Source organism: Canis aureus, chromosome 18 (genome assembly GCF_053574225.1).
Source record: "Canis aureus isolate CA01 chromosome 18, VMU_Caureus_v.1.0, whole genome shotgun sequence".
Lineage (NCBI taxonomy): Eukaryota > Metazoa > Chordata > Mammalia > Carnivora > Canidae > Canis > Canis aureus.
In genome coordinates this window covers 22,817,520-22,832,768 of record NC_135628.1, presented here as the reverse complement: position 1 = coordinate 22,832,768, position 15,249 = coordinate 22,817,520, and the positions used below count along the sequence as shown (strand labels likewise).

The 15,249-nt window shown below is 34.2% G+C and overlaps 1 protein-coding gene across 7 annotated transcripts in view; it reads left to right on the top strand.

Moving 5' to 3' along the window:
- Nucleotides 1–12,930, top strand: part of PALS2 (protein associated with LIN7 2, MAGUK p55 family member) — a 110,145-nt gene extending 97,215 nt beyond the window's left edge. For all 7 annotated transcript variants that reach the window (XM_077856495.1, XM_077856496.1, XM_077856498.1 and 4 more), the window contains 3 exons: nucleotides 639–841; nucleotides 1,840–1,968; nucleotides 8,872–12,930. In XM_077856495.1, the coding sequence (XP_077712621.1) occupies nucleotides 639–841; nucleotides 1,840–1,968; nucleotides 8,872–9,048 (509 nt within the window). In that variant the 3' untranslated portion in view covers nucleotides 9,049–12,930. The remainder of the gene's footprint in view (nucleotides 1–638; nucleotides 842–1,839; nucleotides 1,969–8,871) is intronic.
- Nucleotides 12,931–15,249: the final 2,319 nt, after the last annotated feature.

Below are 15,249 nucleotides of genomic sequence, written 5' to 3'. Positions count from 1 at the left end.
ATAAAACTACATTTCAGAAGATTGATAATACTGACTAAAAATAGAATTTTGCTCACTTGTTGAGTGCTCAATTAGTAAGTGTTCAAGTGTAAAGAAAGAATATAATTGATACTCCTTGAGAAGGGGAATGCTGGTGGCAACTGGAAAAGATCTTCACTTACAATATACCTCATGCTTAGTAGGACTCCTCATAGTTAAGAATTTAAATTTAAGGCTCTGCTTCTAGGTTAATATATTTTCAGATTCAAGCTGACTTTATAAAGCACTTTTTTAAAAATATAAATTGTGTGTATTGGGGACTACCTCTTAAAACATTCCTGTAGGTTAGGAGTCAGCAAACTTTTTAATTCAAGAGCTACATAGCAAATATTTTAGATTTTGTGTGCCATCTGGTCTCTGTCACCACCACTTTACCATTGTAAAATGAATGAAACCATAGGTAATAAAACAAATGAGGCATAGCTATGGTTTAATAATATTTTATTTACAAAAATAAGAAGCAGACCAGATTTAGCCTTAGGTCATAATTTGCCAACCTCTGAACTAAATGGCATTGTGTCTGAAATCTTAGGTACCTTGTGCATTTTGGTATCAATTTTAATTCCTGCATTCTCTTTGTATAAATTCTCAACATTTAGTTACTTCACGGAAACCAAGGGAAGATGAAAAAGATGGTCAGGCATATAAATTTGTGTCACGTTCTGAGATGGAAGCAGATATTAAAGCTGGAAAATATTTGGAACATGGGGAATATGAAGGAAATCTCTATGGAACCAAAATTGATTCTATTCTTGAAGTTGTCCAAACTGGACGAACTTGCATTTTGGATGTCAACCCACAAGTAAGCTGCATGGATTCTAAAGTTGCTTTAAATTTTTAATTCCTGTGAAGTTTTTGTTTGGTTTTATTTTCAAATTTTGAGGGTGCCTCTTTCTATCACCTGTTGGTAATAGAGAACCTTAATACGCATCCACATCTAGTTAGATAAATCTCTGATCAATAATTAGGCCACAGAGGTTTAGATAACAATAGAACTTGATAGAAGTTTAATATTTACTTACTTGCTCAAGTAATGTGTAAATACACATTAGGAAATATTAATTTTAAAATTTCAACAAAGCTACAACAAAGAATAAAGAATTAAAGTCCCACACCTTCCCAACCAACACACACACACACACACACACACACACACACACACCATTCTCTTCATTCTCATTCCCTATCTCTCTCTCCGACCCCTTCCCACCCCACTACATTCAACCCAACTTCCGTACTCAGATAATTAATAATAGTTTGGTATATATCTTTGTCATTTTAGTATGCCTTAAATACAATATATAGATATATCATTTTATTAGTTTTTTATGGGTTTTCTATTTTCCTCTGTTACATAAATAGGAAAATTCTGTATAGATTCTTTAGCTTTAGTTCTTTGTAATTGCTCCATAGTGTTTCGTAGTACAAATGTATATTAATTTATTTAACCACTGTCAGTAGACACAGATTATTTCTGCTTTTTCAATATTAACAGAATTCTACAAGTAACAGAGAAAGCATTTACATTATTCTTGATGATTTTTGGATCATTAAGTTCAATACTTTCCTTTTTCTGAGAATTAAAAGGTAGTATGAGGTCAGAACACAGTTAATGGATCACTATTTTAGGAAAGAAATATATGAAATCAAAAGGATAGAAGGGGGCAAGTATTAAATTACATCCTTAATCCTTAGAGGGCAGATAGACTTTGATTAGTTAGCATTTAGTATAAATTAAAGGGTAACATAATTCAAATTTTAATCCCATATAAATTAGTTTGTAATTATTCTTCTACACAGGCCCTGAAAGTGCTGAGGACATCCGAATTCATGCCCTATGTTGTATTTATTGCTGCTCCAGAACTAGAGACATTACGTGCCATGCACAAGGCAGTGGTGGATGCTGGTATCACGACTAAGCTTTTGACGGTGAGCAGTTCTTTTTAGGCTGACAATATTATTTTACTCCTAAGATTTTTTTCTTTTTTCTTTCTGGGCATGTTTAATTCTACTCATATTAATGAAATATACTATATACTATATGATGTGTTGCAGAATAAAAATTCATTAGATGTAGCTAGGATTTGGAATATTATGGCTTTTACTTAAAAATAATCATTCACTTTATTTTAAAACATAAGTTTATTCCTCCTATGTAAATGAAATGGAGCAATAGTAAAATATGCATATAAATCCAACTTTCATTTTATCAATGAGGAAACTGGGCTCCAAGACCATTAACAAGCATATTCATCATAAGGTTTACTACTGGTTGTTAGTTCTGACTTTTAGTTCCTGTTACCTGTTTTCTCTTGTTCTCCTCTCTCTTTTCATCTTATGGGAAATTTAAAATACATACAAAGGGGAAAAAAATGAGAACTTCCATATTCCCATCACCTAGCTTCAGTAATGTGTGGCCATTTCTGTTTCAATTAGACCTCTCTTCACCTCCGCCCTATCTTGAATTATTTTAAAGCAAATCTTTGATATGTCAACTGCAAATACTTTATCTATCTCTAAAAGATAAAGACTTTTAAAATATAATCATAACACTATTAATACAAGAAAATAAGGGCAACTTCTTAATATAAATATACTATCTATATTTGAATTTCTCCAAGATTTATAATTTTTTTTACAGTTGATTTGTTCAAATTGGATCCAAACAAGATGAACACGTTGCATTTACTTGATATCTTCTAAATTTCTTTTTTCCCCCCAGCTTAGTTGAGGATAATTGACATATAATAAACTGTACATACCACAAGTACACAACTTGGTAAGTCTGGGCATATGGATACACCCATAAAAGCTATCACAGTCAGGATAATATACATGTCCATCACCTCCAAGGGTGTCCTTGTGCTCCTTCAGGATTCCTCCTTCCCACTGCATCTACTTCTTCCCACACTATTTCTACTTCTTCACACTAATTCTGAAATTACACAGTGTTAATCCTGTTTGTTCTTTTTCAGGTTTCTCTAAGTCTCTACTTAACTTTTTGAATATCTGAAATACAGTTATAATAATATTTTCATGTCATCATGTACTAATTCTGACATTTGTGTCAGTTCTGGATCAATTTTGACCTGAATGACTTTTCTTCTCACATTGGCCATATTTTCCTGCTGCTTTTCCTAGCGATTTTTTATTAGGTGCAAGACATTGTGAGCTTTTGTTCGAGGATATACTTGTTGAGAGATGGTTTGTTCCTTTCAGGTGTTGCTTTTAAAATGTTATGTAAGACCAGAACAGTTCTTAATCTAGGGGCAGTTCTCCATCCTGAGGCAAGACCATTTGAGGACTCTTCCAAATGGCCTGTGCATATTGAAGAGGTCCTGTCCCTGGCTCAGGTTGAATACTTTTCATTTTTTTCTGGTGATTCTTTGGTGGCCTCAGGTAGATTTACACAGCGCTGATTGGTATACAGCTGTATGCCTGAAGAGGGAAAGGTTTGCCAGTCTCTGAAGTTTTCTCTCCATGCTGCTATTTTGTTCAGGTATTCTGTCCTGTGAACTCTTGCCACCCTGGTCTCTGAGCTCTTAGGTCTGTCCCAACTTGGAATATTGGGTAGGCTCTTTCTGGGCTCCACCTTGTATACTGCAGCCTAGAAAGTCTTTCAAGACAGTTGGGTTAGTTTTAGGGCTCATTTCATTTGTTTCTCTGAGATATCAGTCTTCTGTTGCCTCATGCTCAAGGTCTTAAAAACTGTTTTTCCATACATTTTTTTCTTTTCATTATCCAATGGGAGGGTTAGTTTAATTTCTGTTACTACATCTTAGCTGGAAGTAGACATCCCTTTACTCTGTTCTAATCTGTAAATTCTCACTTCCCACCCTCCCCTCTTTGTAGCCTTCAATTTTAGTTGTTCAAAAAAATGGGTTAGGGCACCTGGGTGGCTCAGTTGATTAAGCATTTGACTCTTGATTTGGGCTCATATCATGATCTCTGGGTCATGAGATCAAGCCCTTCCTCTAACAAAAACAAACAAAACAAAACAAAATTTGGATCAGTTATCCTATAGAGTGCTACAAAGTCTAGATTTTACCAATTCTGTCCCCATTGTGTCATTTCCCTTTGTTGCCCATATTTCCTGTGAACTAATAGAGGCTTGATCAGATGATACAGGTTTAGTTTTTTCCCCAAGAATAATTAATAACTGGTACTTGTTTTATTACATTTTGAGGCATATGAAAGGCTTGCTCTTTTTGTGATAAGGTTAATCAGTGGATTCAGATGTTGTGAGCCTGATCTGTAAAGTTCCCCAGTAGCTTTTTACCTAGTGATTTTGGCAAGCTTTATTCATCTTTGCCCAGATCACTTATTTGTTTAGGAATTTTAAGATGATGATAATCAGTTTGTCATTCTGAATTTATTTTTTATTTTTTATTTTTTTAAAGATTTTATTTGTTTATTCATGAGAGACACACAGAGAGAGGCAGAGACACAAGAAGAGGGAGAAGCAGGCTCCGTGCAGGGAGCCAGATACAGGACCCGATCCCGGGTCTCCAGGATCACGCCCTGGGCTGAAGGCGGCGCTAAACCGCTGAGCCATCCGGGCTGCCCTCATTCTGAATTTATAAACTAGAGTTCTTCTAAGAAATAACTTTTCCAAAAAAAAAAGAAATAACTTTTCCTCAACTAGTTGATTGAAGTAGAGTTCATATAGGAAAGTCAGGGTATATGCTGATAACTTTTTATGAGTCCATTTTCAGAATAATGGATTGTTCTGAGAGCCTCCAGAAGTAACAGCTGGTCAAAGGTTTGTTTTCTTTGTTTTTTAGTTTCATTATGAGCACCTAATGTGAGTTTTTGATGTAGTTACTCTATTACAGTTTTTCTTATTGATGCTCAAATTGTCCCATCTTTGACCAATAGGAGTGTATTCAAGTTGGCCCTTGCAAAGTTACTTCATGAGCCCAGTAGTCTCAGCTTACTTGCTCATCTCTGGTATGACAGATGCTCCAAGCTCCTCTTATACATATCCTATTCTAGGCCAGTTATCAGCTGTTTCTTCAAGAAGCTCTGGTTCCTTTTAGAGTAAATAGTGTTTTAAGCTACTACCAGGAGTGTATGTTGTCACAAGATTGATCATTTCTAGCTATGTCTTTCAGGTAGACAGAACTAGGATATATGTTTTTCTGTTGCATGTTTGAAAGAAACTGTATCATGAATTCATACTGCTACTTCCTATTCAAATTAGAAAATGAAGGCTTTTATTTAACCTCTTTTATCTTATGGATATCTCCATTCTGAGTACTGAGTATCCCAGTTCTCAAAAACACTGGGAATGTTAGACTTAGAATATCACATAATTGCTCATTTGCTTTATCCCAATGTACACACACAACAGTCTGAGAATAAGTACACCCAACATTGCCAGATGTGATTACCACAAACTGTGTTTTGTTTTGTTTTGTTTTGTTTTGTTTTGTTTTGTTTTGTTTTGTTGTGGGGGTTTTTTGTCCTTAAGGTTTATCTGAGTATATACAGTCAGTTGTTTTAAAGTCCCTTGGAATACTTTCCCTCTGTACTTAGTTTAGTTACTACTCTTTTTGATGTTTAAATCGGCCTATGTTTTGCTTGAAGGAATGTTCAGCTTGTCTTTTGAGTCTTTTTAACATAACCTAATAATCTTTGATAAATCTTTACTTCCTAGTTAGACAAGCTGTTCCAGGTTTTCTTGCACTTTTCTTGGCCCAGGCCTAGAACCAGCCATCCAAAAAACTTGGTTCCTTTCCGTTGGAAATGGTATTTAGAGACAGTATAGGTGCTACAGTTGTGTGCTCAACTTATTTGCTTCTTATTTCCGGGCTTTTCAGTGCCAGATATAGGAAATACATTTTCGTTTTTTAAAAAACACACATCATTTGTTCAATTTGAGAGTTCCAATTTGAACTTTACATTATTTTACTTCTTTGACTCTATATTTTTTTCCTTATGTTGAAAATCTTGGTTCCAGATGATATTAACATAATTTCTTACTTTACATATATAAACTAAGAACCCATTGTATATATATATAAATGATATATGTGTGTGTGTGTGTGTGTGTGTGTGTGTATATATATATATATATATATATATATATATATATATAAAATTTCTAAGTAACAATATCAATATCAACAGTATAAAAACATTTAAGTTTCAGGCTTTTAAAAAATTGTTCCTAAGATATATCCCACTGGGTATTATTTTAAAGTCACTGAAATAATTCCTTTCTGTGTGGTTAAATCATCAACTTGAAACACAGGTTTATGGGCCGCCCTGGTGGCTTAGTGGTTTAGCGCTGCCTTCAGCCCAGGGCATGATCCTGGAGGCCCTGGATCGAGTCCCAAGTTAGGCTCCCTGCATGGAGCCTGCTTCTCCCTCTGCCTGTGTCTCTGCCTCTCTCTTTCTCTGTCTCTAATAAATAAATAAAATCTTAAAAAAAAAAAAAAAGTTTCATTTTGCTTTTGATTTTTAGGTATTGCTCTTTGTTTTATTTGTATTTAGTTTTGTTGTATATTTCTATACATTCCATAGTTCTAAAGTAAATCTTAACAGAAAAATCTAGCTTTTCTCTGTCATCTCCATTCCCACCTACATAGATCATTTTCATAATTTTTTTAAATATAAGCAAGTATGTATGTGTACCCTCCCTCCCTCATTTCTTTAAAAAGTAGCCTATTGTACTGAGTAGTTTGCATTTTCCACTTACCAATATATTTAGAGAATCTCCCTTTTTTTTTAAATGAAGCAGATTGCTCATGACTGTAATACATAAGAATTGTTTTCAAGTTGAATCGAGGTTGTTTACACAACTAAAGATATTTTAATTGTTTCCAACTGACTTAGAGATGTCAGTGAAAATATTAACTGAAATGTAAGCATAGTATCCCTCAGTCCTAATTCGGAACTCATTTCTCTCTATACTTCCCTTTTGGTATTTTCACAAAACTCATTTTCTTATATACCATCATTATACTGATGATTCCTTGTTAGTGTATAGGTAACCCAGAACTCAGAGCTCCACCTTGCATAAACCATTGCTACTTAGCTTACATCTGCACTTGGATGTCTCCTGAAACATTTTAAACTTAACACGTACAAAACAGAACATTGTGTTTCCCCCCAAAAAATTGTGCTCTCCCTACTCCCACTCCCCAACTCTGCATTTTCTACAACTTATTTTACATCTTGATTGATTCATTCATTCATTCATCACTTTTCATATCCAACCCATCAGCCAATCTTGATGAATTTATCACTAGAATGTATTTCCAGTCTAGTTTCATTTCCATCTCCTCTTTCTCCATCACAAGCCAGTGTGACCTTTCTATTGCATGTGAGTTCTCTACAACCTAGCTCTCGTACTCATCTCAAGGTCTCACCTCTGTCCTCAGTCCCTCCATTCCTCCATCCATCCTGGTCTTTCAGTATCTTAAAAATATCAGGGTCATTTCCCTCCCAGATTTTGCATTGGTGTTTTCTCTGACTAGAATGCTCTTTCACCCACTATAGTTCTCGACTTAAATGTCATTTACTTGGTGTCTTTGTAATCACTCTTTCTAAAGGAGAATTTTCAAAATTCTTTGTTCCTGATTGGTTTCTTTTATAGTAGTACTTATTACAACTTGGAACTTTTTGTGTTTTTTGCCTTTAATCTGTCTCCTTCTCTGGAAGATAGGAACCCACTCTGTCTTATTCATTGTTGTATCTACAGATGATGAAACATTATAGACATCTTAATAGGAACTCAATAAATATTTGAAGAAAATGTAGAAGTACTGTGGAACTTCAAAGTAGTTGCAATATACTTGTTCATGTAGAACCCACTACTTATTCATTCTTCACATTCCAAAATGGCTGGAAATATTATACAAAATATAAACAATGTTAGCTAAATAAATATGTGTGTATGTGTTGATGAGGGTAGGAAGCATGTAGTTAGTCTTCAAAATACATTTCTAATATTTTCTTTCCTAGAGATAGGCAGCAGATTTGGCTTTGAGCTTAACAGGCACTGCAGAATGGTTTCCATAATCTACAGAACCCATAAGATAAATTTTTGAGCTCTTTCCACGCCACCATAATGGTACACATGTATGTCCTGGCAGATGCTCTCAAGAGCATTAACACTGATGAAAGGAGTGCCAGGTTCCTACTAGGCCATGCCCAAAGTCATTACCTAGTTTCTAACCTGGATGATGAAGCATGGTCACTTGGCTAATTTGAAATCATTGATTACAGAGCTGGGAAACTCGTGAAACTCATGAGCAGGTTAAACAAGCGTGGAATGATCAGCCCCAGATTTTATGTACAACTCAAAGATCTAGAAAAATGGCATAATATTCTGTTCCTCTCCTACCAGTTTGGTTTCATTATACTGACAACCTCAGCTGGCCTCATGGACCATGAGGAAGCAAGACAAAAACCCACGGAAGGGAAAATCTGGCATTCTTTTTCTAGTAATAGAACATATACATGCAAATTTTTAAAAAATCATTTGAAAAGCATGATAGATTTGGGCTGGAAACTGCAATAACTCTTTTATTACCTTAGATTTCACCCTAAGATTATTGTCAGCAATAATTAGGAGTCTTATCCTAAGATCAGTGAAACAGAAGATACAGAATACTCATAAAGCAAACATGAACACCGCTGGAAAGACTAGGATATGAACAGATGGTAATGTCTGTTTTAACACTGTATAGATTAGATTTTGAGCATTAATGTCAGAATCACCATAAACAAAAGTCCAACGTACTTATGTTCACTTTGAATTGGTGTTTAAGCAAGTAAATACACATTGTGATAGAAACATTTCCTTTTAACATTCTTTGACAGGACTCTGACTTGAAGAAAACAGTGGACGAAAGTGCACGGATTCAAAGAGCGTACAACCACTATTTTGATTTGATCATCGTAAACGACAATCTAGACAAAGCCTTTGAGAAACTACAAACTGCCATAGAGAAGCTGAGAATGGAGCCACAGTGGGTCCCAATCAGCTGGGTTTACTGATGATTCAATAGGTTCATAATGGAAATAAAACTTTTTAAAAGTGACTGCAAAAAATAAGCCTTCTACTGAGAAAATACATGCACAGATAGAAGATATCTGCCAAGTTCAGGCATTTTTATTGTGTAGACTGAAATACCAGTACACTATTCTGAATTTTTATATAAAATGTGGTTGGGAAGGTGTACTAATATATAATTTATCTTAATTTTTCTAACTTTTTATGGATAATCTTTCTATTCATACCACATAAAGAAATGCGTTGAAGCATTTTGTATATGTTTTGATTTAGTACCCTTGCCTTTTTCATCAAAGGAATTTTCAAATCCTTCATTCTCGCATTGGTCTCCCATTTTCACTGTGATAATGAATACTTGAAATAGTTTTGTAAAGCTGTCCTTTAGTTCAGTATTTAGTGAAGGGTCAATTACTCTTATTAGGAAAAAACAGTAGTTATTGGCCTTCTTTCCTAATATAAATTCTTACAGAAGCAGAACCTTCCAAGGTACAGAATGTCAGTACCTTCCAAGTCTGACAGCAGAAGTCTGCTCAACACTACATGGTTTCATTGTTTCAGAGATACATGGCTATCCATTCTAACTTAGGCAGATATATTGTTTTTTTCCCCTTCATTTCCATCTTGAGGGGAAAAGTGAACAGCAATACTTTGCACTCTCATTTGTTGCTATGACAGGCTGAGGCCAAGTGAATGTGTACACAGCAAGTAAGACCATGCAGGCTAAGAGAGTGCCTTATCATGTAACATAGCAAAATGACACATAAAAAGTTGATTTTCACGTGTAGAAATTTGACAAAAATGATCCTACTGCTTTTGACAGGTTTTTACTGGGATATGGTCAGCAAATGTATCATGCCTCTGCAAATTTCTGTGATGCTTTAAAATGCCTCTAAGTTTGCCAAGTGGGGGATTTTGTGAACAATTGGCGTGCTTTTGAAGTGTGATGTGATTGTTAGTAGATTTGTTAAATCTGTTGTGTTGAGAACCAAATCCATTGAACAACTTATGAGATTTGGAAATGATTGTCAGCTGTTTTTTCTATATAATATATATACATTATATAATATGTACATTGTATGTATTATATAATATATATTATGTAAGGCTTTATATATTTTTTTTACGTTTCTGTTAGGAAATACACCTTTTGGTTTAATAGAAAACAGCTCTTTAGATGCATTAACATATTCAGATTTTAAAAATTCATCTCAGTTTAATATCTTCCTTTGGGATTCTTGGATGGTATAAATTCCTCAAACATATGTACAGATGTAGCTCATCATTAAACTAAGTTAGCCATCTTTTATATTGCTGCCAGTTTTTCACAGGAACAGTATTCACATCTACAGGGTTAGGTGCTTGTGACTGATCATCATTGTCTGTGGTAGACCAGGCACCTGGTTGTTGAATTTGTTGTCTCCTCAGCCAAGCTATCACCTGGAACACCAGCCAGGAAGAGCTTAGAGGGAAGAGAAAATACATGGCAATAAGCACTTATATGCACACATTGCTTTAAATCTTGAAACAAAACACCCAAGTTGCTGTATTGTTAAGATTGGAAATGTGTAGGTATTTTTTTATTCTAGAGTTTCATATCCAGAGCACGAATCCATGTTCCTTGTCCTAGAATAGGTAATTAGTGGTAAAATGGATTATACCCTTTTAATAACTTTGGTAACTTTTAAACCACATATATTTACATCAAATTCTTGGCTTCTCAAAGCAACCTGAATCAAAGCACAGCGTCATGACTTAGTGTTTCAACACTGTAAATTTTAAGAGAAATTTCATTTCCATGTTCTCAGGAAATGTGCGGTCTTCTGCGGTGTGCCTTCATGCTGCTGCACGGAGCCTCTTTGAACAGCTTTGGGATCATTGTAGCAGCACAAGAAGTTTAATAACCACAAAATATCTCAACTGTCGTGACATAATGGAGATGATTTTTACATTAATATTTTTAGCCTTCTCATATGGTATAAGATGCATATTATGTAGAAAATAGTCTACACTTAAAGGATTTCTATTAGAAATGGTTTTCATGACTAACTACTTAATATATACTAGATCCTCCATGATATAAAAAGAAATAATGCTGTTTAGTTTATTTCAGTCTAGATGCCAGAACTGAAGAGAATAAATTCAGAAAAGTTCACTGTATCTCAGTAGAGTCATTGAACTTGAAAGTGAAGTCCCATCTGAGTCTGCTGGACCTGGTAGAGCTCTGTTGGGTCAAGGCATTCCAGAGGCCCCAGGGTTCTCCCGAGGCAATGAGAGTATTGTAATCAGTGAAGTGTGAACTTCTCATATGGGAAATATCTAAAATAATTAGCTTTCCTGAAGAGAAAACAGTTTAAAATGATGCTGAACAATTGGTAATAGTTAAGATACACATGCACGTGCACATGCATTTGGAAAACATGTGCCAATACATTAATGCACCTGAGGATTCTTTGTGGACAGAGAGTGTCCACATCAGCATTCAGGGCATGTCTATAGTATATACGTATATATTTTTGATTTTCAAATGTACAAATACCAGTAGAGGTGATGTTCCTGGATAAGTCATGTTACACTATAACTAGTGGAATATATGTGATACATTACAAGTAGAGTTTCACTTTTATTCCAGCCATGTGTTGATTATGCGGTCTTAATTTCTGTTTGGTATTTGTATATTATCAAATATCTAATACATCAGGACTTTTACTTTTGCCAATTCTTAACTATACAGTTGCTGAATATAGCTTTCTAAAATAGAAATTCTATCATAAACCCAGTATGATTACAGCAATAGTAGCCTGAACCCTAGATTCTAGAATCTAGTAAATTTACTTTTAGTAGCTTATCAGGACAAGTTTTCTTTAAAAGAGTAAATTGGTTATTAACACAAATTTAGGATATAATGCAAATTAGCAATAAAATACAATAGCATAGCATTATAGATTATGGCCACATACTAACTGCTTTGACCGTACTATCCCAATGGCAATAAAAGATGATCTTTGCTTTAAAAATTGATTAACTATGTACTTACTGTTACATAAAACAACAAGTGTCCTATCCGGTGGTTGGAGTTGATTTTTAAGATGGATAGCCATGGAGTTAGGTACAATTAATTTGAACTGGTAAATATTTGAACATAAAAGTTTTGAAAATTGGTCAAAATAGTGATTGATTACTTAACATCGTACTTTTATGACTTCTGAAACAACACTCCATTTTCCAGAAATCACAGGCTAGGGAGCCAATAATTTTGTAGTAATGAATCTTTTTACTAAATATGGAAAAAGAAATCCTGAACTTTTATGTACATATATAGGTCATTTTTTAAATGTCTGAGTCACCGTATATATAATATATATATAGCCATATGTATAATATGTAACATTCTCCCAAAATACATGAATAATAAAACTAAATATGTTCACCCATGTAACTATAGCTAGTGTTCTTAAATGTTTACTCCCAAATTCTTAGACATTCTGAAAGTTTTCACATTGTTTTATAAGGCTCTAGTTTTACTTTGAGGCAGATACTAATCTCCTTTCTGAAAAATATGATGAAATTAAGCTCAGAAAATTATTATAACTTAATTTCCCTAAGCAAAAAGGACAGAGTTCTAGATGGCAGCATCTTGGGAAATAACTTAAACTTTCAAATGAATTTGTGATATGGTTCAGGCTTAGAGATTATGGTAACTGCCCTCCTCTTGTTCCAATGGATTTGCTGTAAGAATTCATGTAATAACATCTGTAATGTATTTTAAGTTCTTGAGCAAAATTTAGGATCTTAAATAATAGGATTATTGTATATAGTACAAGTGAATATTCACAAACTTTTAAGAATATAGTCAACTAATAAATTCAGCATCATTTTTTGAGTATACTCTGTATTTGAAGAAGATAATTCTATAATTCTTAAAAGGTAAGATTGTTTTTGAATTACATTTTTGTTAGCTTCAAGTTTTATTCATTTTTTAGTATTTCCCATAATTCATTATGTTACTTTTTGTATTCCTGGAATGGTTTAGTGCACAGAATCAAAAATGAATCTTTAATACACTAAAAAGTGAAACTGATATTTCTAAGGTAAAAACTTTAAAGCATGGTTTGTACCACTTTTGCAGTACATTGCACTTTCTTTAAAAATAATCTGTTAAAAATAGAGATGGTGTACTACTTCTACTAATTGAGATTCTGATTCTGACCATGCGACCTTTGATAGAATTTATATTTTCCTTTTAATATTCCACCAGTTGAGTAAGGCTAGCTTATATATTTGTCTTCACCTTAAATTACAAGAAGTAATTTGTGACTAATGTGATAAATGCTAGACTGAAAAATCCTTCTTAGGCTACTTTTATGTGTTTATTATACATATTCACTTATATTGAGGTTGCTTATCTTTTAGTTCTTTTAAAGTGTTTCTCTTTCAGAGGTAGCATAATAAATGGTACACACCTTTCAATAATTCTACCTCCAGTTTCAAAACAGCTCTGAGGAGGGTCTGTTGTTCTCTCTTGTGACCTTAGTCAGGAGGTCCATGTTCATTGAGAATCCACTCTTAAAGCCAAACCTTTAACAAATTCTCATATCAAATGAAATGTGAGCAATCCAGTACTCTGACACCCAAGACATTCTGATCTTTGCCCCTTAACTCTCCCTACCTTAGTTCTTATGCCTGAAATTTATCACCACAGCCCTAGTGTTTAACCGATGGTATTAAGTTTTAAAAGTGTCTGTTTCTTTATAGGGAGAAATGTTAGCTCCAGTTAGTGGATCTTGAATCCAACATGACATCTTAGTTGCATTCTCTTTCTAATTGCTTCACCGCCGTTGGCCGATAACGCAGCGCTGTGATAAATCTGACTTGCCTCCACACACCAGAATCAGCCAGAAGTGACGGTTCTTCCCTTTTTCTTTTTTCCTATACTAGTTTTTACTGTTTTCTAATTCCCAGCACAAACTGAATGATCACCTCTAGAGTGAATATAAATGCTGCTACGTACTTGGGAGGGTGAATGATTCAATGTTTATAAACCTGTCTTGAGTCCCACTGAATAGGTATTGTTGCTTCCACAAAGCAGAAGCCACAAGGTCTTATTTTAAAAGTTGGAACTAGATGTCTTTGTTGCACTTCAGCAACAGCAAGCTGGAGGTAGAAACTTACATATACAACAGGCCATACCTGAAATTTGGCTTTCCTCATAACAGTCGAAGTGGCCAGAAGCTTAGAGGAAGTGGAAAAAAACAGAGCATTCAAAACTCCTCAGCTATAAATGATCACTGTCAAAACAGAAGTCCTCACCAGTTAAAATATGTGGTTTTCATCTTAAATATGAGAGGCAGGCAGTAGTTTAGAAACATTGCTTTGAAGACCTAAAGCTCGTTCTGGTAAACGTGGTCCAAATGAGGAATGCCTTCATAGTTTCAGGTGGAACCAGGTTTGAGGAATAGCTCATCTCCAACTGTAATTTAAATACAAGATAAATATTCCTTTGGCCATGTGTACACTTTTAAAAACTGCCAACTCCTGTTTCTTTGGTAACATCGATTTTTAAGGAAGTGGGATCTAGGGTTTTGCTGGAGAAGAATGAACACTAGGGTTCAGCAGCAAGTGTAGTTTTCTGCATGTTGAGTTCTCTTAGAGCCTGGGGAGTATTTGATGTGAAAACCTTGCTTTGGCGATTTTTTTTTTCCATTTCAGTTTGGTATATCTTTAGTTTTGAACACAAATGCATGTTCTTTTTAACCTCTAGTCTTTGAAATAATTAAAGAACTTTTTTTTTTTAATGGGCAAAATGCTTGTCAGCAATCTAAAATTAAAAGCTGAACAAGCTGCTAAAGTTATGTTTCTGATGAAAAAGTTTAAAAATAAAATTTAATTGCTACTGCTTTCCAAATAATTGTACTACTAGTTCCTGTATAAAAGAAACATCACTGCTGTCCTTGTAAAAATAATTTTCCTTACATTACAATTAAGTATTGATTTTTCAGAAACTATCCCTATAAATTTCTTTTCACTTATTTCCATATGCTGTCCTAAACAAAAACTATTGAAATGTTCAACATGTGAGATTGTATATTCCAAGTAAAATATTTTTGTATATATAAAAATAAATATTTAATAATTGCAAAAATATGTAGTGTTTCATTTATAGATAGAATTAAGGTTTAGAAATAATA